Consider the following 27,805-nt stretch of genomic DNA (forward strand, 5'->3'; position numbering starts at 1 on the left):
CAGAAGGCGTAAGAGCTCAGCCTTGTCTCATTAACACAAGTGTGGAAGAAGGACACATGAACCATAGGATGCAGTTCCAATGTGTAATGTGTGTAGAAAAGCCATTATTTCTACCTTTGCGTGGCTCTAATTTCAAACAAAGTCTGAAATGTCAGCCAACACAAGGAAGCAGACTCGCATCAGGATGTTCATTCTTCAACTAAATGCTCTTTTAACTTTTCTTCTTCACGTAAAACTGATGGACGATATTTGTTGGCCTTTACACCGAGACACCTGCACATCTGTGAATAATTACACAGAACTGAGAATTTGTTGTGCTGTGTCAGGATTCAAAGTTCACATGCGATGCTGGAGATGAATCACTTGTTTCCCCACAGGATTTTAATGGCTTGGTAGCAGAGCCACTTGTGGGTGGTTAGGGCCTGGAGGGGCAGGGCGGAAAGCACACACCCCCTTTGTAGTTTTGGCAACTGGAATTAGACTCTTGACAGCACAGAGAGGTCTCGTAGCATGAGGGAACTGGACAGAAACATGGGGGACAAGGAGACCTGTGCTGATGAGCTCATTTTCTTCGTTAACGGGAAAAAGGTAAGTGTATGTTAGTTGAACTCAATCATTCCTTGTGACGATGGCTAATCCAGATGAAAAGTTATACATGATGATTGTTGGAAATACAATCAAAGTATTGATCTTTTGATTGTGGTGCTCTGTGGAGCCACGCACCCCCACCAATGCGTGCATTCCGTAGGGTGAGTTGGGCAAGTGTTAAATTACTGTGGATTTTGTCAATTTGTTTGACAGGACATTGAATATTAGTCATTATTTTTATATACACATGCAAAATTTTGGCCACTGGCAAATTTCCTGTCTGGCTGGTTGATGTTAAGAACACTTACAATAACATTTGCGAAGAGAAAAATGAATAAATAAAAGTCAAACAATAAGCATAAAACTGTGAGACATGAATTTGGGGGAGACGTTAAGTGCTTGAGTGCTTAAGTGTTAAAGTACTTGGGTGCTGCAGTGCAAGGTGCTGTCATATCAGAATCTGCTGGTGTTATTAAATGTTTTCACCCATTTCTGACACATCTTTTCTTTCACCTGGCTGTGCAGCTATCTAACTAAAGTCATTCTTTGCTTACCAAGGTTAATTGGTTCCACACCCTACTGTGAGAAGTCAATTTCTGCAAAGTAGGATTCCTTTTTCGTACTTAGAGCATAGAAAACCTGTTTACAAACTTCTAATAATGGTTTTTAAAAATTGTTAGAGCCTTCTAGACATGAAATAACACCCCTATAGTCACCTTCACACTCGTATTAACCACTATAGCAGACAAGAGAAAATAAGACCCATAAGACATAAATAAGACATAATATAGACTCACACATTCTAGTATTGGGAACTGTTGTTCCTTTTTTTACTTCGGATTTCTGTATTGTACTTCCTGCCGTGGCTAATATCTCATCAGTATAACATTACTGACCCCTTAGTGACCAGTGTAGAATACCACATATGACAACATATCTTTGAATGTGTCTTCTGAATGCCTTATGTTTGTATTTTTGTTCATTTAGCCATTTTTTATGCTTGAAAATGCTTCATTTAGGCCAAAAATGCTTTTGCCTAACAAGAGGTTGTAGTCAACCACGAAACATTGATGATTTATTAAATATATTTGGAAAACACGTGATTAAGTGAAACTGTGAAATTTTAAGTGCAAAGTGGCACTTGTCGATGTCAAAGTCGATAAAGTAGAATTTCAACATCTTCACATGACTACTATAACCTAATACATTTTAATTGTCTTTGTTTAATAGGTTGAACTGTAAAACATGTATATTAAAGAACAACACACGCTAATATAGCCATTTTTAGTAAAAGATGGTACTAATGTGAAAGATTTTTTCAAAAGGGATGCACAATTATAAGATTTAAAACAGGTTTCCTTATTGTACACATGCGCTGTAGCTCAAGGTAGCACAAGTTGAGTGTGCACAGCTCGGCAGGACACCAGCAGGGTGAGGAAGAGGTTTGCAAACAGACTTGCAGCCTGAAGTGACGTAGCTCATATTGGTACTTTACGTATACTTTACATACTTGATATTGAACACACGTTGTGTTATAACTAATTTATTGCGATGCACTGACTGTGCAGCATAATTGAAAGGATTTTGTTGTGCAGGTCGTGGAGACAAATGCAGATCCTGAAATGACCCTACTCACCTATTTGAGGCGGAAGCGTAAGCCACACACCCACACGCACACATGCACACAAAATCGCACACAGTATCTCATGCATGATGTCCTGAATTAGCTGGTAGAGCAGCATGATTGCAAGTTTTACCATTCCCACATTTTTTTCTGCAAAACCCCCGCCCTCCACCCATTTTATTTGTACTTTAGAACAATTCCTATAGAATCAAATGAGTCACACACACACACCATGTGGGTCATTGCAATGTTGTGGGGTAGTCTTATGACCGTCTTAAAGGTCGTGATGCTGTGAGGAATGATGTGTATTAATGTGTTTTTTCAGTGGGCCTACCAGGAACCAAGCTAGGTTGTGCTGAAGGCGGATGTGGAGCGTGCACAGTAATGTTGTCCAAATATCAACCATACACGCAACAGCTTCTGTATCCTGCTTGTATTGCGTGATAAAGTGTCCTGTTCCCCTGCAGTCATGTGTTGTCATCTGACAGCAATGGCAAATCGATTTAAGGCTTATAAATTTTGAAGCAGACAACTCCTTAGCTTCGCTCAGTCATTATGCGGTCAACGCCTGCCTCGCCCCAATCTGTTCCTTGCATCTGGTTGCCGTGACGACTGTGGAAGGCATCGGCAGTGTTGCTCGACGGTTGCATCCTGTTCAGGTAATGGATAAAAACGACCCTTTCATTCCATTGATACTGAGTTTGCTTCTGCATTGGTGGGAATACAATGACCAATATGCCATTCAGTGGCCTCTGTTGGTCTTGATTGAATGATTTTCACACGCTCTGGTCATTATGTGTCTTGCGGGAAAGGCACAATAGATGTAAGGTAATATGAAACAAAACTTAACACAGCAACAAATACAGTACACTGTTTACAAAAATAAAGGGAAGACAATTATTCCATTTGAAAGTCTTTATTCATTACATAGTGGAATGAGAACAAAATAACATAAGAGTGATGGTTGGGAATCCAAATCTGTATCCCATTGAGGTCTGGATTCAGAATCATCCTCAAAAGTGGAAAAATTCTTAACTGCGGAAATTTCTCAAGACAATTCGAAATGAGGGTCGGTAGTGTGTGTGGCCTCCACGTGCCTGTCTGCACCTGATGAAATAACTGATGTTCTCCTGAGGGGTCTCCTCCCGGACCTGGATCAGAGCATAGCATCAATGCCTTTGTCAGGCAGGAACTGCTGACAAACTTCAGCCACGTGAGACCAAGCATTGTCACACATCAGAAGTATCCCAGGGCCCACGGCACAGCATATGCTCTCATACTGGTACCTAACGGCAGTCAGGGTACGCTGCCTAGCACATGGAGGTCTAAGGATTTGGCTGCCCAGAGCATTACTGGCCCACTGCCAAACCCGTCACACTGGAGGAAGTTAGAGAAAGCAGAATGTTCTCTACGGTGTCTCCAGACTGTTTGTCACATGGGCTCAGTGTGATGCTACTCTCATCTGTGACGAGCAAAGGGCGCCAATGGCCAATCTGTCAGATGGTCTGCGCCGGGACAGGGCTGTGAGCACAGGCCCCACTTGTGGACGTTGGACCTTCATGCAGTCTGTTTCTGTCAGTTTGAGCAAAACCATGCACATTCGGGTCATTTTGTAGGTCTCGGGTAGGGTTCCTCCTTTCCCTCTTTGCACAAAAGAGCAGATAGCGGACCTGCTGCTGGCCCTCCAGTATCAGTATCCAGTATCTCCCCCATGCCAGCAAACCTTGCCATCCTGCCTGAGCTACATTACCTGAGCAACTTCTATGGGTTGCAGACACCGCTTCATGCTATCTTTAGCATGGTAAATTGCAGAAGTGACCAAAAATCAATCAACCTAAAAGGATGACGACAAGAAAATGTTCTGGGGCCATCACCTGCAGAACCACTCCTGTATCGGGATTTTCCTGCTCATGCCTCTCATTTCCACCGGTTCGATTTAGACAACAGCAGGTGAAACTGATCAGTGTTGCTTCCAAACTGGACAGGTTGCGGTGTAATTGACGCGGAGTCACACTGTAATGTTTTTGTGTTCACTTTTGCTGAGCAGTTTTTAAATAGTCAGGACAAACATTAAAAAAAAAACCCTCAACAAACAAAAAATACACATTAAGCAAGTCATAATATTTTAAAATCGCAGGATCCTCGGCACTGGAGGTGACTGGCTTGTGTCTGTGTAGCTATGGTAATTGCTCAATATCAATATGCATGTCCATGTAACTTGAGGTATGTCAGCTAAAAGTGTTTGGCTACAGAAGAGAATTCAAACTACAAGCCCTTAAGGGACAAAAACAGGTCCAAGACCGGCATTTTTCACCCACTTTGACCCTGCTTCAGTATGAGGAGAGTACTGCAGCATCTCAGCGTATGACATCTCTGTGTATTATAAAAATTAGCCGCACCACTGTATTTAGCCGCAGGGTTCAAGAAAAAGTAGCAGTTTATACACCAGAATTTAGGCTAAATGTTTCTGCAACATTATATTATTGGTGACATGCTGACAGAAACTGAGAGGTGCCATGCTTCAAACTCAGTGCACTCACTGAGTGCACTCAGATTTTAGGCAGGGCTTGCACACTTAGCCGACAGGAGACACTCGCGGCAGCCTCATCTTAGGTTTCTGCCCTGTATTTGAAATGTGAAAAATCAGCGATTTTTTATATAAGTGTTAAAACCAATTGGAATCAAAAAGAAAATACATTTATAACACGATGGAAAAATATTAATATTTATTTGATGTTATCATTATTCTTTTTTTCCCCTGACTGCAAATCACTGGTTGAAAACTATCCAAAAGAATCATTAAAAAAAAAAAGCAATAGTTTGAAGCTTTAGATCTGTATTTCCCCAACCTGAACTCATCGTCAGAGTAAAATGTTGAAAACTGTTTTATTGATCATGAAATAACAAATGAGAAGCCTTAGAATGGATTTGAATGGACCAGTGTGTGTGGATAAAGATGCTTTCTGCATTCTGAATGGCTTGTCAATGAGCCAATAAATGAGAATGAGGCAGGACGTTCACCAGCGCACAAGTTCCAATTAAAGTAGTATCAAACTAAAACTTGCAGTTCCTACAAAAGTTTAACACAATGATTAAAAACGAGAACATCTCATTGTTGTTGTAGGAGAGAATAGCGAAGGCTCACGGCTCGCAGTGTGGTTTCTGCACTCCAGGTATTGTCATGTCGATGTACGCGCTGCTGAGAAACAACCCCACACCCAAAGCGACTGACATGGAGGAGGCCTTCCAGGGTAGAGCTTGTTTATGCAATGATGGCATTTGTATGTTGTGCATGATTTCAACAAAAGGTACTTATTCTAAGGAAACCTTTGTCGCTGCACTGGATATCGACCTATCCTGGAGGCCTACAAAACCTTTACAATGGTGAGAAACAGATTAGAAATTATTGTGATGTCTGTCAGAGCACTGCTATTGAACTCAACGTTGAATTTCTCTTTAGGAGGGCAGATGTTGTGGAGGCTGGGGACAGAAAAATGGCTGCTGTATGACCAATGAGAATGGAGATAATGAGGACGTAGACATGAATGTAGGTGTGTTGAGTTGTAACATGTAACGTTTCAAACTGTACTGACAGGACCTTGTATTTACAGTCGGCCTCGATGCTGTTTAACGCCGTTGACTTTGCACCACTTGACCCAACACAGGAGGTCATCTTCCCTCCAGAGCTCATGGTGAGAAATAAACACACATACACTTAACCATGCCATCCATACCAATAAGTGATAAGGGAATTTCCGCAAAGTATGATTCCTTATTTATAAATGGAATATTTTTGTAGTTAGAGCAAACCCGTTTACGGCCTTTGACAAACGTATAACATTAGAGCTCACTCGATATGAACTAACACCCCTATAGTCGCCTTTATACTCATATTACCTAATATGGTAGACATAAGACTAAATAAGCAATTTACGACATAAATAAGACTTGTGCTCATGTGTGTTGCGATTAATGTGTTCCCTAGGGGAGCGAAGTGGTTGGCGGACAGGTCTGAATGTCGGGGGTTCAGAGTTGAGTTTTAGCTTAGCGTGGGTTATATCCGCAACTGTAGTTTTTATTGAGATTTTTATTAGGGATTATTGTACCTGTTGTGAGATAATGCAAACTTGCAATAAAAGCCTGTTGTTCCGGTGATCAAGTTCGGTGTTTGTGTCTCACCGACATTTTAGTAACATTGTTTGAATTAATCTGTTCTGTTCCTGGTACCTTCTTCAAGGTTGGATGTGCTATGCGGTTTTTGAAACTTAAAAAGTGGAGTTTCTCAACAGCAAGTTTGGCTTCTCCAATGTTCGTTCCTGCACCTGACCACAGTTTGGAAGAACTGGTCTGTGATTTGAATCTTTTGTTGACTGAAGGATTCATTTGTTCTGCAATTGGGCCTTTGTCAAATGTACGGGCTTTGACCTCACACATTAATAGCTCAGTATCTTCATCTTGGTAGACCGCTAACCTATTGAAGGTTGCGTTCGGAATACCCGTTTTGTCCTGGGAAGAACGGAAGGAATCTTCCAGAGCGTTTTCACGTTCTTTCACATTTCTTTTAGAGAAATTGTCTCCCACTTTGGTTGAATGCATATTTGTTTCCAGTGTTTCCCCTAAGTTTTCAAGTATTGAGCATACACAAAAACGACCTGAGCATTCCTTGGACTTCGTAGCGCCACCAGACGTGCACACTGCAGTATCGCACCTGTCCAAAACCTGACAAACCAGAGAACTTCCATTCTGCCTTAAAGCAGCCTGTTGTGGTACTATTTCATTCTGGAAATTTACTTGGAATTGATGCCATATTTGTTGTACATCCATCCATTTTCTATACCGCTTCTTCCTCATTAGGGTCGCGGGGGCATGCTGGAGCCTATCCCAGCTGACTTTGGGCGACGCGCAAGTGTCGCCATGTTGGAAGTCAAGTAAACAATGGCAAACTTCCTCCGCTCTAGTTTAGTACCGTGGTGGACGCGTGTTTTCGATACTCGATACACCGAGTATAAAGTCCCGCACGGTCTCTCGAGCGGATTTCGGCACGGCTGCTTTCCGTGCGGCTCGTTCGAGCGGAAAGTATAACCCAGGATTTAGATGGGACATTGTTTGTTTCCCGTTCGTTTTGGGCCACTCTTTCACTCCAAATCCAATTGGCCAACCAATTTTGTCTGTGCATACTGTTGTGAAGATGTTAGCAATGTTGAAATATACTTGAATAGCTTCCTGAACAGATTGAATAGCTTCCTTTTGATCTGGTGGTGTTATGTTGGCTCTTGATTTTACAAGTCCTAACGATCACTTGGTTTGCGTTTCATTTAAAGTGCAGTACAATTCCATGGGTTTTGTCACTGCCGGTGGAGAATGTGATTTAATTCGGTCTTCCTTGCCAGTCTGGTATTACGAAACTTGTGTGGAGTTTGATTTGTGCAAGCTGCACATATTTCTCTGTTTCTTTCCTGAAAGCTTTGTCATTTTGGTTTGGGAGAACAAAGATTTCCTTAGCTTTCGGAGCTTTGGTTCCTCCCATTTTGGCCTGATCGGGCCCAAGGTCTAGCGGAAAAGCATCTTTTTAATCTCTTGAATGGTTTTGCTAAGTTCCTCTTGACCGTTGGGAAAGGTTGGGAGAGTCAAGCTATCACATGCTTCAAGAACCTTGTGTTCTTGAAGTACTTCTTGAGAGATCGTCCGAATGGTTTTGTCAGGTCTTTCTTGACATTTGGGAGGGGTCACGATACTTCAAGACTCTTGTTTTCTTGAGCAACTTCAAGAACCTCATGTTCTTGAATTTCTTGAAGAGATGTCAGAATGGTATCCACATGGTTGTCTTCTTCAAGAAGCTTGTGTTTTTGTACTTGTCCTTCAACTACTTTTTGAAGTGAGACATGTTTACTCTTGCGGTTTCTTTTTAGCTACCTGAACAATGGTCTGTCTTCAGTGTTGACATTTGTGATGGCATTTTCACCTATCTTTGATGCAGTGTCATTTGTAAAACCTTTCTTGGTCTCCCTGGTACCTTCGAGTACCAAGAACTTTCTGGCCTCCTCCATCCCTTCAGGCTTGGAGTTTTTCCAGAGAGATTATTACATGGCTGATTGACGTGTGTGGTAAAAGGCAGTGTGCTAGCATGAATTAACTTGAGACAAATGTGCACATTAGCACTCAATAAGTCATCCAAACTTACCTTTATGCATTCCCACATAGTATCAGCATTTGAGACCAAATATGAGGTGAAAGAAAAATGCTAAAAATACAGTAGTAGTCTGTCTGTGCGGCGAGAGAAAGTTAGCACACGCACAATGGACATGCGTCAAGTGAGACGGATGTAACTGAGAGAATCCGGCCACTTTTCAAAATAAAACATCATGGAAATTATTTTTTCTTTCTGTGCGGCCCGGTACCAAATGACCCACGCCCGGTACCGGGCCACGATAGATCACTGATCTATAATAGTCTCTGTTGCACCTACTGAACATGGGTAGGTGAATTGCTTTAATCTTTACAGGCTTAGCTGGGATTGGTGGATGTTACACTTGCACTCATCTTTCGCTCCCATTGTCTGCGGGATGCAAAATTAGGTTAATTTACGCTCCAGTTTGCTTTGAAATTTCTCAGACGGTTCTGGCCCTTGCTCTTAGTTCCTTCATTTCATCTTGAGTGAGCCACATTTCCCACACTGACAGCGTGCGATGCTTCCGCAACTTGCCTCTCAAGTGCGTCCAGGTGAGTTTTAAAGTCATCTCGATTCATGCTAGCAGGGGATAGCTGAACAATTTCGCAGCCCTCTTCAGACTTCTAATTGCAGATATAAGACCGTCTTCCAAGGATAAGCGGCATTGAAAACTGATGGATAGAAGACTGTCTTCCATATTTCTTCCAAGAGGTGTGCTAGGCAAAAATACACTTATTTATTACTTATAAGACTTAGCACTATCATGCTAAGTGTTAGCATGCTAACATTACTATAGTAGCATTTTTAGCCATTTTCGTAGCTACACAAATATATCAACACTTAGCACTATTATGCTATCCGTTAGCATGCCAACATTAGTATGTTAGTATTGTTAGCATGCTACTAGCATAGTAGTATTTTTAGCCATTTTCACAGCTAGACACTTACACTATTATGTTCGGTGCTAGCATGTTAACATTAGCAATCTAAATATGTACATAAAATAAATGTAGGACTAATATTTATGCTGTGAATCACAGTATGGGGGGAACTAGGTCTGCGGTCTCCGAGTGCCTTTCTAGTTATCTTTTGCTTCCATTAGTTTACAATGGTCCCTATAGAGTTTTAACATTAACTTCTCAAATATTTTATTTATTTAATACATTACATTTATTTATTAAAATTTTTAAATGTAAAGACTGTTTGCAATGGTTACTGGGCTGCATTGAGGGCGCTTTTGACTGTGCTGCAACCATTACATCCCACCCTCTTCTTGCTCCGAGCATGTAAGCTACGTCCCAGGTAACAAACGTGCAGGAGCCTTTGCTAAGCTAAGGCTGTTGCAAACAGTCCCTTTAATGAAAACACATTCAAGTGCATTTTGAATTTGAGGTAGTGCAGAATAACACGGTGTGCAGCACAAAACAAGTTCATAATCAGTTCAGCAACAACATACTTTTAGCCACAAATGGAAAAAAGTGTGTAAAGTGTGTTTTCAGTACATGTTATATCTGGGGTAAAATCTCTGTAGGTAAGTTTAATAAATAATAGGAGGACCATTTCTGGAGACCGCCTCTCTGCCTCGGCCAATGGACCGAATTTGGCATTAACAGTACCATCAGACTGTACCTGGTAGTCTTCATTGTAGGTGGAATTTCCCCATACGACACAACGTGAGCTTTCGCTTTATGCCGCTGTTCTCCGGTAGGTCCGCACTCGATGTTTTTCCCCTCCCGCTCATGCTTACCAAGTCGCCCATAAACATGGCACACCTCGTGATGCCGTAGCAAGCTAATAGCACCAGCGCAAGGTGCATTCACGGACATTGGGTTATTGCACTAATTTTTTTTTTTTTTTTTTGTCAAAGACCGCAACCCACTTTTGGGTCGCAGCCCACCAGTTGAGAATTTCTGATCAATACCAACATTTATTTGTCGTACCACAGCCTTTATTTGTGTGCATAGTGTCAGGGCCGTGTGCGTAAACTTCTTCTTATTTGTTTTTCTTTTGCACAAAAGTGCTTTCACTGCAGCCTTGTGTCCTGCAGTGCACACTTCTGGCACTCCTGGGCGGAGTTACCTGGTCTCACCTGCTGGCAATCTGTAATCAGCTTTCCATCTACAGTTCTATGAAATTCTGCTTCTTTGTCATTGTCTTGTCAACAACTGTGGTCCGAATGACAGAACAATGCAGTCAAGGGTCGTTAAATATGGATGTCGCATTCATGAGTGATTTTGGATGGACCTTAAAAGGTGAAGTTGAGGTGCAGAGAGGGTGTGGCTGAGGGGGAGTGGTACCTGCACATTTCTACACAAGGTGAGATCTATAAACACAAATTGCGTGAAGACTTTTAGTCAGAATGCGACACACACTTTTATAGATGAGACCGCTGCATTGTCAACTCATTGTCCAGGGCAGCTCTTAAGGCATCTGGGAGTGAGGTTGACAGAACGTGCTATCAAATCCTAGCTGGCAACCATTACACTCACACTCCTAAACATTACCCCTTATCCAGGTCATGGCACAAATGTAACCGTGGTCATCTGCGCAGTCCAGCCGTGCACACGCCAGGCTCGAAATCCACATCCCTAGCGAATGAGTGTAAAGTCGAGCAGTGCTAGCTACTGGGCCAAAAGCCCCAGGCTGTCAACTCACTGCCCAGTGTGGCTCTTAAGGCGTCGGGGAGTGAGGTTGACACAATATACTATCAAACAGCCACACTAGCTGGCATCTGTTACACCTCCCCTTCCGCTACATAGCCAAGATGGCGATGATTAAGGGTGGTAAGTGTTCATCGCTGCACACTCATCATCGGGGGGCGTGTTGACTGCAACATCCGGGTACCGACAGTGCACTGCATTCTGCCGCACTTCTCAGTGTAAAAGCACTCAAAATGGAAAGTGTAAGTAAGGAAGGAAGCAAATTGAGACACAGACCAATATAATGCTGCTGTTTTTTGCCCTTGACCCCATCTAGTCCCTCAGCAAAAGTCAGAAGACACATTCGCTGCGTTTCCACAGCAACAGAACGGTGTGGCTGCAGCCTGACAACCTGGATGAGTTTCTGCATCTGAAATGGAAACATCCTGAAGCCCGAGTGGTGGTAGGAAACACTGAAGTGGGTGCGTGTCACATAAAACACACACAAACACACAGAGCTAGCTCAACCGCCTGCTCACTGTGTGCATGCTTGTGTGTGCAGGTATAGAAGTGAAGTTCAAAAACATGTTGTATCCAGTCATCCTGGCACCAGCATTCATCCCTGAGCTCCATAGAGTGATACACACTGAAGACGGTGAGTACTGACTCTAAACTCACAGGAACTGTTTAGTAAAGCTGTTTGAAAACATGTTTGCGTGGGGCATACTTGCAGGAATTGTGTTTGGTGCAGCATGCACTCTGAGCCAAATGGAGGCAGTGCTGAAACAGGCCGTGGCGACGCTCCCGCCTCACCAGACTGAAGTCTTCCTCGCCGTGCTGGAGCAGCTGCGGTGGTTTGCTGGTCAGCAAATACGCAATGTTGCGGTGAGTGCCAGATGCTGGCTGGAGGACATGTCAAGACTGATGTTCAGACATTAAGCAAGTGTGTGTGTGTGTGTGTGTGTGTGTGTGTGTGTGTGTGTGTGTGCATTTCAGGCTGTTGGTGGTAACATCATGACTGCTAGCCCCATATCAGACCTTAATCCTGTTTTTATGGCGGCGGGCTGTAAACTCACATTGATCGACAAAGGTAGCAAACACATTTGTTGACTGGTCAAGCTTTAAGCGTTAAATTCAGCCACGGCTTGTAATGAAGTAACGCTGCGCTTACTACCTTCTCAGAACTCGGACTTGTGTGACCTTTGACTGTATCCTTTCTCTCTGCTGGTCAGATGGCAGCCGCGTGGTTCAGATGGACGACAATTTCTTTGTAGGGTACAGGAAGACACTGCTGCGACCGCAAGAGATCTTGTTATCCATAGAGATCCCCTACAGCACGAGGGTAGATGCAACACAACAGATAACCGCTGGCCCTCACAAAGCAACCATTATGTCATTTGCAAACCACAGGATCGAAACATTACTGATAGTGACCAAGCATCTGTTTATCAGCTGCAACTATCTGTCTTTCTTTGAGTGCTTACCGTTTCTGTTTGTCCTCCCTAGAATCAGTTTGTCTCAGCCTTCAAGCAGTCCCCTCGCCGAGAGGATGACATCAGCATCGTCACGGCTGCGATGAGCGTCACTTTCGTACCTGGTACAAACATTGTGGAGGATATGAAGCTGAGCTACGGCGGCATGGCAGCGACCACAGTACTAGCAAAGAATACAGCACGCAAACTTCTTGGAAGGTAACAAGCACAAAGGGAGAGATTATTGAAGGGAATATGTAACGCTCTCTGATGTCATCCAGGTGCTGGGAGGAGGAGTTGCTGGAAGAAGCATCCTCCTCATTGGCAGAGGAGTTGACCCTTGATCCCTCTGTGCCAGGTGGGATGGTGTCCTATAGGAAAACTCTTACCCTCAGCTTCTTCTACAAGTTCTACCTGACAGTGCTGCAGAAGCTCCGGCAGCAGGTCAGCTGACCAGTAACCAAAGTGTCAACCAAATTATCTTTTAAGGCAGGGGTGTCCAAAGTGCAGCCTTTTTAAAAATAAAAAATAAAAATAAAAAAAACATCCCCACTAACATGAGCCCGGAGTTAGATTTCCAGAGAGAATATGATAATATAGTAGTTTGATGCGTGTGGAAGACGGGCGTAGTGTTTTTACTGTCCACTTTTTGGTGGTGGTAAGTGCCGAAGATCTAGTCTTGGACGACAATAGCATTAACATCTTCAGTGCCATTGTGTAACGTTCTGGATAGTTCATTTAATTTGAATCCGAAATACAATGGACAGGCAAGTGTTTTGGCATATTAGCGTGGAAGCGACTAAACAATATTTTAAGTATTTGATCTGGGTTCCTACGCAGGTGTGGAAAGTAGGGGTGTCACAAAAGCTCTTGTAACAAGATCCCACGAGATTAAAACATCACAAGATTTCTTGTTCAGAAAAATAACTTGTGTCTTGTGGGCACTCGGCCTGGGAAGGTAATAAATAAATAAATTAATCACACAATAAATGAAAATAAACTTGAGAATTTTGCTAGCTTCACTATAATGCCGAGTGCATTTGTCTGTTTTCATCGCCTCTCGCCTCCAAACAGTCAGGGTTGTGGAAAAGGGTTGTGCACTGATTTCAGCACCTTGGTGTGTTTGTTCCATAGAACAATGGCATGCACAGAGTGAGCCTTTTTGTCAGTCAAACGGTCTCTTTGTTTTGGTGCAGAAGAGTGTAGCCTCGTGAGGAGGCAAGGTAACTTGGTAGAAATTAAATTAGATATATTATTAATATATTGTCATATTTCTTCATTGTACTTTTCTTCAAAGTAATGTTAAAATCTTGTCTCTTCTCGTAGACCCAAGAGTGTCTTATGACACCCCTAATGGAAAGTATGGAAAAGCATGGAATTTGAGAAATTTCCAGGTCTGGAAAAGTATGGAAAATGGAAACCAACTGCTACCATTGTCCTGTTTTCTAAAAGATAAAATTCTGAATCACTAAAAAAAAGAGAAATGGATTGATCTGTTTTTCTAAGGTGGTATGGTGTCCCTTGACCTATACCATAAAGCTGCAAGCTTTTTTTTAGCTTAAATATACATATCTAACTTTTTAGCATATCTACACAGGTTGGTTTTGGCCTGTTTAAAAAATATAAAAATGGCAAATCCTTTTGATTTTTTTTTAGTGTGCAGCCCTTAGTAGAAAGTTAGGACACCCATGTTTGAAAGAATGACTGAGTTGGTTGTCCCTTGGCAGGGCCTCAACGTGGAGGAACTCAGATCTGACTTCCTGAGTGCGACAGAGCTTTACCACCCAGAGACGCCATCCAGTGTCCAGATCTACCAGGTATAGCATTTGTCTATTCAGGACCATAAGGGCATATTAAAAAGCTAATTAAGTCTTTTACCTGCAGGAGGTGCCAGAAGGTCAGAACCAAGATGACGTACTGGGCCGTCCCATGATGCACCTCTCGGCTCTGAAGCAGGCGACAGGTGAGGCGGTGTACTGTGACGACATACCGCTATTTGAGAATGAGCTGTACCTGGCGCTCGTTACCAGCAGCAAGGCACATGCTCGCATCCTGTAAGACTCTGCTCACTCACATGCACACACCTGCTCTGACTGGCTCTCACCAACCTATGCGTGTCCCAGCTCCATTGACTCGTCAGCAGCTGAGCAATCTCCTGGCTTTGTTTGCTGTGTCTTCGCTGATGACATTCCTGGTAGCAACATCGCTGGGAAAATTGCGCATGATGAGACCGTCCTTGCTGACAGCCAGGTATGATTTTTGCCTTGTTCAAAGTGCTAGCGTCTGGTGGACGGGCCTGCACCCATGGGGCACCCATGAGGAAGCTGACAGGTACCGGCAGGCCGAGTGGTCGGTGGTTCTGGCGGTCGCTGAGGCAAAACCTTGGACATGGGAGGAGTTCAGAGAAGCCATGGAAAACGACTTCCAGACAGACTGCTTCGAAAGGATTTCGGCCCGCTATTCGCTGTCTCAGGAGGGGGAAGCAGTGCACAGTCAACACCATTTATGATGGGGATGGTGTGCTGCGGACCTCGACTGGTTGGAGGGAATACTTCGAAGACCTCTTCAATCCCACTGACACATCTTCCAATTAGGGAAGCAGTGCCTGGGGACTCCGTGGGGGGCTCTCCTATCTCTGGGGCGGAGGTTGCCGAGGTGGTCAAAAAACTCCTTGGTGGGAGGGCCACCGGTGGATGGGATCTGCCCAGAGTTCCTTAAGGCCCTGGATGCTGTGGGCGTGTCTTGGTTGATACAACTCTGCAGCATCGCGTGGACCTCAGGGGTAGTGCCTCTGGATTGGCAGACCGGGGTGGTTGTCCCCCTTTTTAAGAAGTGGGACCGGAGGGTGTGTTCCAACTATCGTGGGATCACACTTCTCAGCCTTCCTGGTAAGGTCTATTGAGTGGTTCTGGACAGGAGGATCCGCCAGATAGTTGAATCTTGGATTCAGGAGGAACGCAACACAACATGAGCTAGAGCGGTGAAACGTCTTTGTAGGTAAAGATGTATAAAGGCGATCGAGCTCTGTGTCAGACGGACGGCAATTTAAGTTCACACTCAAAGTCCTTCACCCCCTGCTCATGCTTGGCCAAGTGGGCCATAGACATGGCATGCACCTCGTGGTGGCAAACGAGGTGCGTGAGGTGCATTCAGGGACATGACATTGGGTCATTACACTTTTTTTTTTTTTTTTTTTGGCAAGACCGATGACCCACTGATTGCAACATGTTTAATAAACATGTAAAAGCTAAACAATATCAAAGTGGCGTTCACACATTCTTCATTCCTCTCTATAGGTCACGTGTGTGGGTCACATCATTGGCGCTGTGGTGGCTGACACACAGCTTCATGCCCAGCGAGCCGCCAAAGCCATCAGGATCCAATACGAGGAGCTGCAGCCTATCATCACCATCCAGGTGAGAACACCTGTATCAGACAGCAGTTCAAGGAACGCATAGATTCAAGCTGTTTCTGTTCCCAGGAAGCCATTGCTGCCCAGTCCTTCTATCAGCCAATCAGAACCATCCAGAAGGGAGACCTAGAGGTCGGGTTTAAACAGGCAGACCACATCTTAGAAGGTACAAATGTATGCAGATGGACGTGCTACAGTTGCTCACATGACTGACTAAACTTACTGATTGGTGACAGGTAAGATGCACATCGGCGGCCAAGAACATTTCTACCTGGAGACCAACGTCACTGTGGCTGTCCCACGAGGGGAAGATGATGAAATGGAGATCTTTGTTTCTACTCAGAATCCCTCTGAGACACAGGTGAGGGCAAACTTAAGAGTTTTATTATAAAAATCAGTTTTGATCAAGACTTTGATTGTTTTTCATTTCAGTGTCTGGTGGCAGAGGCTTTGGGCATCCCCGCCAACAGGGTGGCAGTCCGTGTGAAAAGGATGGGTGGAGGCTTTGGAGGAAAGGAGAGTCGCAGTATCTTACTCTCCACTGTGGTTGCCGTGGCAGCGCACAAGTATGTCCAGGTTCATCACTCCAACAGATTTGTACAAACATGGCAACATGTTTCTTTTCTCGCTCTCACCAGGCTGCAGCAGCCTGTTAGGTGCATGTTGGACAGAGATGAAGACATGTTGATCACTGGAGGAAGACATCCATTCTACGGAAAATACAAAGTAGGACGGCACCCTATCCAGAGACCAGAAATTAAAGCAGTTGCATTGTATATGTCACATAAGACGCTGGCATGGATACGCATCTAATTACAGCACCGTGGAAAAATTAACTACAACAAAAAGTGACAGCGGCGTCAGAAGGACGGCTGGTCGGAGCAATGAGGCGAGCAGGTAGACAAAGTAGCAAAAGATGCTAGTCCAAAAAAAAGGTAACACGAACAAAAGCATGGAAACAAATACTGATGCGAAGATGAAAACACTGGAAGGGGACTAGGAAAGGAAGCTGCTCTCACAATAGTAGGGAGTTAATCATGAAATACCATCTAGTGTCTTACTGCTGTAGCTGCTGTGCTCAGAGCCTAACTAATCAACAAGTGGCTGCTGGTGTGCCTCATTGCTCCGCCTCGCACAGGAACTCAGGGAGTCTGCAGACAGGAAACGCCAAACAAAATACAAGTAAACCATTACAGAATAAAAGGAATAAGCTTAACAACGTGTACCTGATGATCAATAAAAGAGCTTAAAGCTCTTGTATGACAATTGCCGGTCCAATAAAACTTGGGGCTGCTGGACCATTTTGGGTCTCTACCTTTGGGTAAACCCTGCCCTGGGGCACCAATCGGATAACTCAGATTTGAACTGGGTATAATTAATGGATAGCTGACATATCCCCAACAATAGCACAATAACATTCACTGATATTGTGTTGTGACAACTTATATAACACGCACAAAAAAATGGTTTTGACTGTCGGTATGTGACACAGACAACTGGAAAATTAAAGACCAGTTAGCCCTGGAATGAAACCTCATACTATTCTAAGATTCATAGAATAGATTAAAAAAAAATATATATATATATAATTTTTTTTTTTTTTTTTTTTTGGCAAGATAGACTAGAAAGACGAGTGACTGCAAGCAATTCAGGTCTAGAACACTGACACAAACAGCCATGAACGCGAAAGTGACATGTTCACAACAATAATACCATTCACTAATATTGTGTTGTGAGGAGTATGTTTTCTTTACTGTTGCTTTACTACAACAGAGAGCACATTATCCGCCTCGCCTTTGTCAACATACAATGTGAGACCTAAGGGGGTCATTCATATGAAAAATTGGTCCATTTATGTTGATGCGATGTAGTATTGTCGGTGTAGCGGCAACTAACCTTCCTTTTCCGCTTGCCGACTCGTGCTTTCGAAGATCCACTGCTCATAATCCAATAACAACAACAAGAAAAGATTGATGCCGATGCAAGAATAGAAAAAAATGAGAGGGTTTATTTCCACTTTCAGTCTTGCTGATGCTTGACAAGACCACTTGCATTCAAAGCTTCGGCATAGGACCAAAGGTCCTTTCTTCTTTCATGGTAAAGAGCTCAGCTGTTTTCTCATTCACCTTTCCGCCACTCACGAATGCACCCATTTTAATTTTTTTTTGGGTTTAGATCGTTAGCCACTGGAAGAAAGATTTGCTCATGTACAAAAGCCTAGTCAGCCAATCTGAGGAATGTCTACTTACCCGCCAGTCAATTGCAAGGGCATGAAGCAGTGAAAATAGACATATCTGAAGTTATGTTCTCTTCCTGCGCTAGGTGGGTTTCCTCAAGAGCGGGAAGATTATAGCTCTGGATGTGTCGTACTACAGTAATGTTGGCAACTCCCTTGACCTCTCTCTGTCAGTGAGTATTCCTCCTATTATGCTTTGGTGATGGTACTTTGAGTTCACTTCCTTTCTTAATTTTGCTTTGTCGTCGAGGTCATGGAGCGTGCGCTGTTCCACATGGAGAACTCGTACAGCATTGCAAATGTGCGCGGTCGCGGCTTCCTGTGCCGCACCAACTTACCGTCTAATACTGCCTTCAGAGGCTTTGGAGGTCCCCAAGGCATGATGATTGCTGAGAGCTGGATAACAGATGTAGCCCAGAGCCTAGGCTGGCCAGCCGACAAGGTCTGGGAAGTCTGACTCACAATACCAAGCCGGTGAAAAAGCAGCGTCCAGTCAGTGTACACCATTTATACTTCTGCAGGTTCGCAGAATGAACCTGTATGTCCAAGGTGACTTGACACCATACAACCAGGTCCTGGAACAGTTCACATTGGACCGCTGCTGGGACGAGTGCCTTTCCCGTTCAGAATACCAGCAGCGGCGAGCTGCTGTTGAGCTCTATAACAGGTGGATTAATATTTCAGTCTCATCAAGACAAGTTGAAATGTTAAATCAAATCTGCACTCACAGACAGAACCGATGGACCAAACGAGGCCTTGCCATCATACCAACCATGTTTGGCATCAGCTTCACCGCTTCCTTCCTTAACCAGGTCTGATCCACCAACACTAGAACTTAGTATTTTCCAAAGGCTGCTCATTTTTGCACCATAAAATGATGAATCTTCACAATAAAACTAAGCTTCATGGAGTTGTTGTTTTTTAAAGGCCGGCGCGCTAGTCCACATCTACACAGACGGTTCGGTGCTGTTGACCCATGGTGGGACAGAAATGGGACAGGGACTCCACACAAAGATGATCCAGGTGGCCTAAGTAGAGGAAGTAGAGTTGTTACATGTATTTAAGACTTTTTAAGATTTTGAACATGAACAAACTCAACTGTTCCAGGTTGCCAGCCGGGTTCTCGGTGTCCCCTGCTCAAAGATCCACATATCGGAGACCAGCACCAATACAGTCCCTAATACAAGTCCAACTGCTGCCTCGGCTTCTTCAGACCTCAATGGTGCTGCTGTGAAAAATGCCTGCCTGATACTCAACAAGCGTCTGGAACCCTACAAAAGCAAAAACCCCAAAGGATCATGGGAAGACTGGGTGAGTATCACTGGAAGCAACACTTAACTAAAATGTCTGAACCACACTGACTTGTTGCCTCTGTGTTGCAGGTGAAAGCAGCGTACTTCGACCGAGTCTCCCTGAGTGCTAACGGCTTTTACAAGTGGGTCCATGTTTGAGCTACCTGCTAAAGGAAATGTATCCACCAGTCCACCTTTACTGTAGGCTGTCTTCTGTAGGACTCCAGATTTAGGATACGACTTTGACACCAACTCTGGCCGAGTGTTCAACTACTACAGCTACGGAGTGGCCTCTTCTGAAGTGGAGGTCGACTGTTTGACTGGAGCTCACAAGGTTTGTAAGCAACAAAGAAAAAACAAATCACATTAGTCAGTATCATTTACCCTTACATACCATATACGTAAAGTTAGCATTTTCACAAGTCTTTGGAGATGGCGTATTTTATCTTTAGCTGATTTTTATTTATCTCCTAATGATGAACAACAATAAACACAATTTGTGAATATAACCATGACAAAAATAGCAATACACTAGAGTTTGTAAAGATACGGTGGACCCTCTGTTAGCGTACGCCCAAGTTTGCATATTTTAGGTTTACGTAAAATTTATGCGAACATTTTGTCTCTGTTTGCGTATATTTTCCAGTTGCCGGGCAATAAGGCAGTTTGGTCGTATTATTAATTCACTGCGTGAGTCCAACTGTATTCTTAGTGTATTTCTATCACAAAACATCCTTGTTAGCAGCCTATTAGCTTGCTAATAAAGGGGAACAGGAACCTCAAGTTAGCTTTGTCGCCAATGTAATCAGCGCGTGAGTGGAGGCCTTTGCCAACAGAGTTACGTCACAAGTCTCTGCTTTTCTTTTCATCATGGCTGCAAAATAACCCAAAATGGAGCTAAAAGTTGCAAGTGCCAGCACAGAAATAAGGTGAGAAATACTATAGATTTCATGAAATAACTCCTAGCAAAACATGAAGGTGGTCCGAGTGGAAATTAAAGCAGTTGCGTTGTATACTGTATATCACATTAGACACTGGTGTGGATACACATCTAATTACAGCACCGTGGAAAAACTAACTACAACAAAAACTGACAGCGACATCATAAGTATGGCTGAGTCAGAGCAGCAAGCCGAGCAGGTAGACAAAGCAGCAAAACATGCTAGTCCAAAAAAAGGTAACAAGAACAAAGGCATGGAAGCAAATACTGATGCAAAGATGAAAACACTGGAGAGCGACTAGGAAGGGAATCTCTTGCTGCCACATCACCGTCTTTGTCAACAACCACGTCTTCAGTCAAGGTAAAAATCCCTATCATTCGTCATTTCTATGCATTCTGTTGGAGATGAAATTCTCCGCGACCTACTAAAGGTCAAAAGGACCATTTTAGAAAATTAATTAGGCCAATTTCACCTCCCCTTACGTGTTCGTTAATCTCCAGTTATGAGAAGGAAAGATGACTCACACACTGGTATTACATTTTCAAAATGTATTGAAAAACAAATCAGACAGAATAGAATTTGCAGTTTCGAAGCTCCGGACTGTGTCTCTTCCCACGGACGCCTGCAGCCTCCTCGCCGATGGAAGAGAGACAGGTCCCCTGATAGTGCCCTCTGCCGTTTTAGAATTGTTTTCTTCAGACTATTGCCGCCAAGTCTCTCCAAAGATAACTTTCTCTCGGATTCTTTGACGAAGTTGGGACACCAGCAGGTGAGGTCCCGGCTGGCCTTCGCTGATTGTACACTATGTGTGAGGTCACACTATTTCTGTTTGACCTTTTGAAATACTTAAACAGTTGTCCATCTACTCAGCTATGTGTTTAATAAAGTATAATTTTTATAAACTACTTGTAAACACTCGCTCAGTTAATCCTAAAATAGTTATATTTATACTGTACTGATATTAAGGCACTCAGTTAATAATTCAATCAATAACAATCAATGCAAATAGTTATTCTAAAATCTACTTATAATAAATATTTACTTACTCAGCTAACAAGTTAATAGAACAATATTATCCTACAATTCTAAAGTGTTTTCTGCATGTAAAACTATAATTGGTAATCTATAAAAACATTTTTGTGTTAACATGTTTGGCTATCTGGCCTGTATATTAATTGGGTTTGTATTATTTCTTGTGGAAAAATGTATTGGATAACGTTTGTTTCGATTAGAGTCAGACCTCCTGAAACAGATTAATGACGCTAACCAAGGTTCCACTGTACCAGATCCAAAAGGCTAAGGACAAAAGAGACCTCCATGTAACCTTCCTCGAGTTGGCTAATGCCTTTCGATCAGTTCCCCACAACCTCCTCTGGGAATCCTTCAACTTCTTCCACATTCTATTATCCATCACTGCTCTAGTCAAAGCCTATTTTGAAGACCTGAAATTGTGCTTTACAACAGCCGACTACACAACATCATGACAGCGTCTGGAAGTAGGCATCATGGCAGGCTGCACAGTCTCACCCCTGGCATTCACAATGGCCATGGAAATCATCATCAGGGCCTCAGATTGGTTGCGGGAAGGCGAGCGAACAAAAAACTGAACCAGCCTTCCACCTATCCGAGCATTCATGGATTTCATGACCACACTGACCGCTACTGCAGCATGCACCAGGCAGCTACTTGGAAAGCTGCAGGAGACCATCAGATGGGCCCGGATGAAAATCAAGCTGAATAAATCACGAAGCATCTCAATAGTCAAGGGAGAGCTTAAGAATGTGTGGTTCTGCATTGGTGATGACCCAATACCAATGGTGTCTGAGCAACCCGTCAAAAGCCTTGACAGATGGTACAATGCAAGTCTCAGGGACAAAGACCAGGTGCGGGTACTAAAGCAGGACATCACCACCAGCCTGGACACCATCAACAAGACACTGCTGCCAGGGAAGCTCAAACTCTGGTGCCCACAATTTGGACTTCTCCCTAGGGTAATGTGGCCACTCATGATCTGCGAGGTCCCAATAACAACGGTGGAGAATATGAAGCGAAACATAACTTCGTATGTGAAGACGTGGCTTGGGGTCCCACCCTGTCTGACCAACATGAGCATCTGTGAAAGGAGTCCTTGAACTACCTATTACAAGCCTCACTGAAGAATACAAGTGCTCTAAAGTGAGACTACAGGTCACATTGAAGGAGTCCAGAGATCAGATTGTCAGCAATGCTGCACCACCTCGGGTAAACGGGAAGGAAACGGACACCATCCGATGCAGTACAGCACGCTACATCAGCCCTGAAGCACAATGACATTGTGGAACATGTCCAGCTGGGAAGAGGAGGATTTGACATTGCAGTGACTAAACCAACTTGGCACAAAGCTTCAGCTTCACAAAGGACGAAAATGGTGGTAGAGGAAGTGCGCCGTTAGGAGGAGGCTGAAAGAAGCGCAAAGGCTGTCTCTCTTGCCAAGCAGGGACAATGGATGAGGTGGGAAGGCATGGAGAAGAGAAGATCACCTGGAGGCAGCTCTAGGAAATGGAAGGAAGAAACGCGAATCAGCTTCATCATAAGAGCTATATATGATGTGCTCCCATCCCCAGTAAACGTACGGCGACGACCTAACCTACACCCTCTGCCCAAATTCAGCGGCTCTCAAACACATCTTGACCAGTTGTAGGACCAGCCTCCTCAAGGCCGCTACACCTGGAGGCACAATCAGGTCCTCAAGAGTCTCGCAGCAGCCCTTGAGAGCGAGAGGAACACCATCAACCTTGAACTGCCATTTCCATCTTTGTGCCAACATTTGTTCGAGAGGGACAGAAACAGCCTATCCACGCCCCTACCAAACCAGAAACTGGACAGCCAGCCATGGCCCAGGTTTGGAAAATGCTGGTTGATATCGGCAAGCAACTAATCTTTCCCCCAGAGATTGCAACCACCACCGTCAGGCCAGACTTGGTGCTATAATCCCCTTCACTAAAGGTGGTCTACATCAGAGCTCATGGTCCCATGGGAGGATTCCACCGAAGAGGCCTACGAACGAAAGAAACTGCGCTACACAGTTGTGGCAGCAGATGCACAACAACGAGGATGGAAAGCCAAGGTCTATCCAGCTGAAGTAGGATGCAGAGGTTTTGTGGCTTCCTCTACCGTCAGGCTTATGAGGGACCTTGGCATTTATGGACAGGCTCTGCGAGAGCAATAAGATCAGTCTCTGAAGTGGCTGAAAGAAGCAGCCAGTGGCTATGGATCAAGCGCCAGGACACTTGCTGGGCTCAAAGCAGAGGGGGGTGCACACCTGGGATACCAGGTGTTGCCCATGAGCTCTCTGGAGGTGCCATGGGCCTATTATCAAAACACCAATGAAAGAGGGTATCCACCTGACGATCCTAAACAAGTTTTAAACCCACCCCCTTCCTTCCTGCCCTTACCCTTATTTTTTTGACTAATAGGCCAACCATGAAACAGCGGTCATTTATTATTTTTCGAAAAACCACAATAGAGTGAGGGAGAGATGTTCGAACTGCGATGTAGCGAGAGACGACTGTTTACTTTTTACTTCAGTTTCTTGTCAGCAAATGCTTTAGTAAAAGTCTTAAAGTTGGTGATATCTGTTGTATTTAAATATCAAAAAGTATAATAACGAAAAATGTACATAAGTATAGAAAGTACAAGTAAAAAAAAGTTAAAGATTTTAAAGAGCATTCAAATTTATTTATGCTATGTATAAAATAAAATACAAAATACACATACCTGTGATGTGCGCCAAATACAGGCTTCAGTATGAAATTGAATCCAAATTTAAGTCCCTTAAGGAAAATCATAGAAGCCGGTGTCAAATTTTCTGCATAGAAAAAAGCAGATGTACAGTAAGTCGGAAAGAGGACACTGGAAACGCAGTCAGGTAGAATCCTTACAGCTTTATTCTCACACAGTCGCAAAGCCCGAGATATTTTGCAGAAAACAGTTTTTTTCTCTGGCCAAACATCATTTTTTTTTTTATACCATCTGATGCAGGCATAGTGACACTCATTTTTGGGTGTGCCCTTTTTTTCTTTAGCTACTTGATTGGTCTGTCACATTGCTGCAATACGGTTCTTTCATAAGTTAAATCCTGCTAGCCTGTTTTGGAACACACCATCACAAGTTTAGGCTGAATCTGTAACAACTATTTGCATTATCAACAAAACAACTTACCGTAATCAAATAGAAATAAAAGCAATGTAATTTAAGCTGTTTGCGGCCATCCGCGTTGCATGTGAACCGGGAAATACACACAAAAAAACAATCACACACCTTCTTCTGCTTTGGATTGATTGGCACATGTCATCTTAGTCCTTTTTGCAGCCAATGGCTGCCGAAACGAAACTCGGAGTGCTGAGTACCGCTGATGCTCTTTGGAAATGTAACAGAGTAAAAGTGTCCATTTTCCAGCACTGCTTTTCACGGGGGTTATGTCCGGGTGAATGGACAAAAACCGTGAGCAATTGATACGCCCATAAAAATGTTTATTTTTGACACACAGCTCTCCCTCCAAACCCTCCTGCTAGCTTGAAGTTCATGTTCTCCATTTTTGAATCAATATTTGCAACTGTTACAATTATTAGGTTACATTCAGCTTCAGAACCCTCTGCCATAGTTCACTTGGAAGCTAACATGCTAAATGCCAAATGCACAATCCAGGATTAAACCCTAAATATGCCTCGTGAACCAGTCACAGCCTAGCATGAAAACCATGCTTACGTCTGTTGTGGGGCTGCCTCAACCTCATTCTGAAGCAGCTCTGAATTTTGGTCGACAGTCAACAAATTTGCAGGGCTGATTGCTGAATCATGAATGTGCGAAAATCCTCTGTACAACACTGCACCTTTGTGTAACGTTGCATTTCTGGTTGATTTAGAACCTGAGCACTACCATTGTAATGGACGTTGGCGTTAGCCTCAACCCGGCAATCGACATTGGTCAGGTGAGTTAAAATGTCAACCAAAGCCAAAGATGTTTTAATTTGTGTAGAGATGTCACGTTTTCTATTTCTCTCTTCAGGTGGAGGGGGCTTTCATGCAGGGTCTGGGTCTGTTTACCCTGGAGGAGCTTCACTATTCCCCCCAGGGTGTCCTCCTCACTCGGGGTCCAGGTTCTTACAAGATCCCGGCCTTCGGTGACATTCCAACCCGGCTAACTGTGTCACTGCTCCGTGACGCACCCAATGACAAGGCCATCTTTGCCTCCAAGGTAACCAACCTACGAACCAGCACCCATTGCTTTCTGGCACCCGCTTCGTGCTTTATCGATTTATTGATTCATTTGATCGGATGTCTAGAGGATGAAAGTGATGTGTTCTGTTTGTCAGGCTGTGGGCGAACCTCCTTTGTTCCTTGCGTCATCTGTTTTCTTTGCTATCAAAGACGCCATTAGTGCAGCAAGGGCTGAGTCGGGCATCACTGGCCCGTTCAGGCTGGATAGCCCCGCCTCTGCAGAGCGGATCCGAAATGCCTGCAGTGACCGCTTCACCAAACTGGTAAAAAATATGTTTTTAAAATCAGCAAACGACTTGGCATTCTTGAGTGTTTATCGTGGAAATTAGCAACAGCAGATCTTTGTGTGTCAGTGTCCTCCAGCAGAGCCTGGAACCTTCCGCCCTTGGTCTGTGCAAGTCTAGTTCTCGTCTCTGAAACCAGAACCACACGTCACAGGATGGAGAAGCACACTTCAAGAACACAACAAGCTTGTAAACACAAGAATATTGTGGAAGACTGACTGAGCTGAATCCGTTAAGTTGTTCTGGTCACAGTGGAACTGATCCAGGGTGACTAGCATGTGTTATTCTGGCACAATTTAGCAATTTATGTGTGATTTTATATTTGGTCAAGTGAAAGAATAAATAAACAACTATAAGCAACACTCTGGACATCACAAAAACGTCTTTATGATGCGTGTATGTGTGGTCTAAATAAACAGAAAGACAAAGAAAAACAGAAGTGGATATTATCACTCACTTCCTAACTCTTAATGCGGACGTACAATTTCCTCCATTTAAGTATGCTAGGAAATCCCAGAAAATACGCTGTCAACATGGACATTTTTTTTAATTAATTTTAAAAGCAATTCCTCATTGCTCCTAATAATAATGCGGTTAAAGTTAAAGTAGTTCAAATGATCTGCTACTATTAAAGAGACGATTGTTCGGTAAATCGATTTTTTAGATGTGTGGTATAGTTTAGCTTGATTTAAATTTTCAGTTCATTTGGAGCTGTTATTACATCCGTATATAAACGGCCTATGATTTATCTTTGTTAATAAAATACAGTAAAACTTTGCATATTTCAAACATAGTTGCAAATGATGATGAATCATGATTAATTCATTTAAAAACGAATTAATCTGATTTTTTTTTTAAAATTGAGCCAACTGCGAACGCATGCCATGAAAACTATCTTGTGGGGGTTCACAGTACAAAGCTTTCATTTAATATGGCATTTGAACTTGACGGAGTACGGTGAGTTTTCAAGGCTCACGGTGTGATCATCAGTCAAACGGCAGTTAACTCACCCCAAATGCAGGACAACACTCACCCATATGTGTGTGACAGCCAGAAAGAAAGTAAATAACCAGAAAAATAATTGAACTCATCGGACAAGATTGCTGGCCTTTGTAATCGGTGGAAGACACCGGGTTCACCGACTGCTCTCTCACTTGGAGCCCACCTAGCAGGTAGCTATGTGCTACCTGGAAGTCCTGCTGGAGCTCCACCCATGCACTCTCACATCCAAAGTCTCATCCTCTGTAAGTTTCACAAGTGATATATGTTCTCTTGAAAAAGTAGGTAATATATGCCAAAAGAAGCTGTTATGGTTCCTTTTTTCATGTCATATAGCCAACAGCAGCGGTGCAGCCGGCACCAATGATACCAATCATACCAATGATAAAGCTCGTGACAAAGTCTCATTTTCAAGAGGAATCCCCACTCACAGTGACAGGTGTTCACTGCTGCGCCATGCGGGGATTGAAACACCAATATAAATAAAATCTTCAACATTAAACACTCTTAATGCACAATATAATCATCAGACTTACTTATTTGTTCCTATAATGCGCACAGAGCGATGAACAACTTCATGCTCTGTCTTCTTTCTGCCCCGTTCTCCTCGCGCCGTGAGGCGTTCAGGCGCACTCGTAATTGTGAGAGTTAGGCGCTAATTGTTTTTCATTTTTGTTCACTTTGCTCCATTGAGACCAACTTAATTTGTGTGACTGTTGAAGGCTTATTCTATTCTAAAATTAGAATGATTGGCAGAGCCTTCAGCTATCATGTTCCTCTCCCGTGTACTTTTTGTTGCTAACTTATTTCTCCTTAAACTAAGCAGTAAACGCTCATGTGGAGTTTAGTTGGATTTCTTTCTTATGCCAGAAGCACAGTCCTGCTTGCTGC

General features: G+C 43.5%; 1 protein-coding gene across 1 annotated transcript; it reads left to right on the forward strand.

The window, feature by feature from the left end:
- Positions 1-381: 381 nt before the first annotated feature.
- On the forward strand, positions 382-26,341 carry xdh (xanthine dehydrogenase). Its single transcript, XM_054794413.1, has 35 exons — positions 382-588; positions 2,184-2,241; positions 2,538-2,634; positions 2,763-2,871; positions 5,337-5,463; positions 5,535-5,596; positions 5,673-5,759; positions 5,824-5,904; positions 11,358-11,502; positions 11,583-11,675; positions 11,754-11,905; positions 12,017-12,110; positions 12,253-12,362; positions 12,527-12,711; positions 12,774-12,936; positions 14,220-14,309; positions 14,377-14,546; positions 14,616-14,742; positions 15,789-15,908; positions 15,974-16,070; positions 16,141-16,265; positions 16,337-16,470; positions 16,543-16,630; positions 18,227-18,313; positions 18,391-18,582; positions 18,662-18,807; positions 18,871-18,952; positions 19,068-19,163; positions 19,248-19,451; positions 19,523-19,575; positions 19,652-19,766; positions 25,277-25,342; positions 25,420-25,608; positions 25,727-25,894; positions 25,985-26,341. The coding sequence occupies exons 1-35, from the start codon at positions 511-513 to the stop codon at positions 26,033-26,035; spliced, it is 4,041 nt and encodes a 1,346-aa protein (XP_054650388.1). The 5' UTR covers positions 382-510; the 3' UTR covers positions 26,036-26,341.
- The last annotated feature ends 1,464 nt before the right edge of the window (positions 26,342-27,805 follow it).

The sequence above is a fragment of the Dunckerocampus dactyliophorus genome, chromosome 1 (assembly GCF_027744805.1).
Source record: "Dunckerocampus dactyliophorus isolate RoL2022-P2 chromosome 1, RoL_Ddac_1.1, whole genome shotgun sequence".
Lineage (NCBI taxonomy): Eukaryota > Metazoa > Chordata > Actinopteri > Syngnathiformes > Syngnathidae > Dunckerocampus > Dunckerocampus dactyliophorus.

Excerpts from the sequence above, each read along its gene's own strand:
- xdh (XM_054794413.1), top strand. The coding sequence starts at position 511 with ATGAGGGAACTGGACAGAAACATGGGGGACAAGGAGACCTGTGCTGAT. Across the intron at positions 15,909-15,973 it reads AGCCTATCATCACCATCCAG|GAAGCCATTGCTGCCCAGTC; the intron begins GTGAGAACACCT and ends TTCTGTTCCCAG. Across the intron at positions 25,609-25,726 it reads AGGCCATCTTTGCCTCCAAG|GCTGTGGGCGAACCTCCTTT; the intron begins GTAACCAACCTA and ends TCTGTTTGTCAG.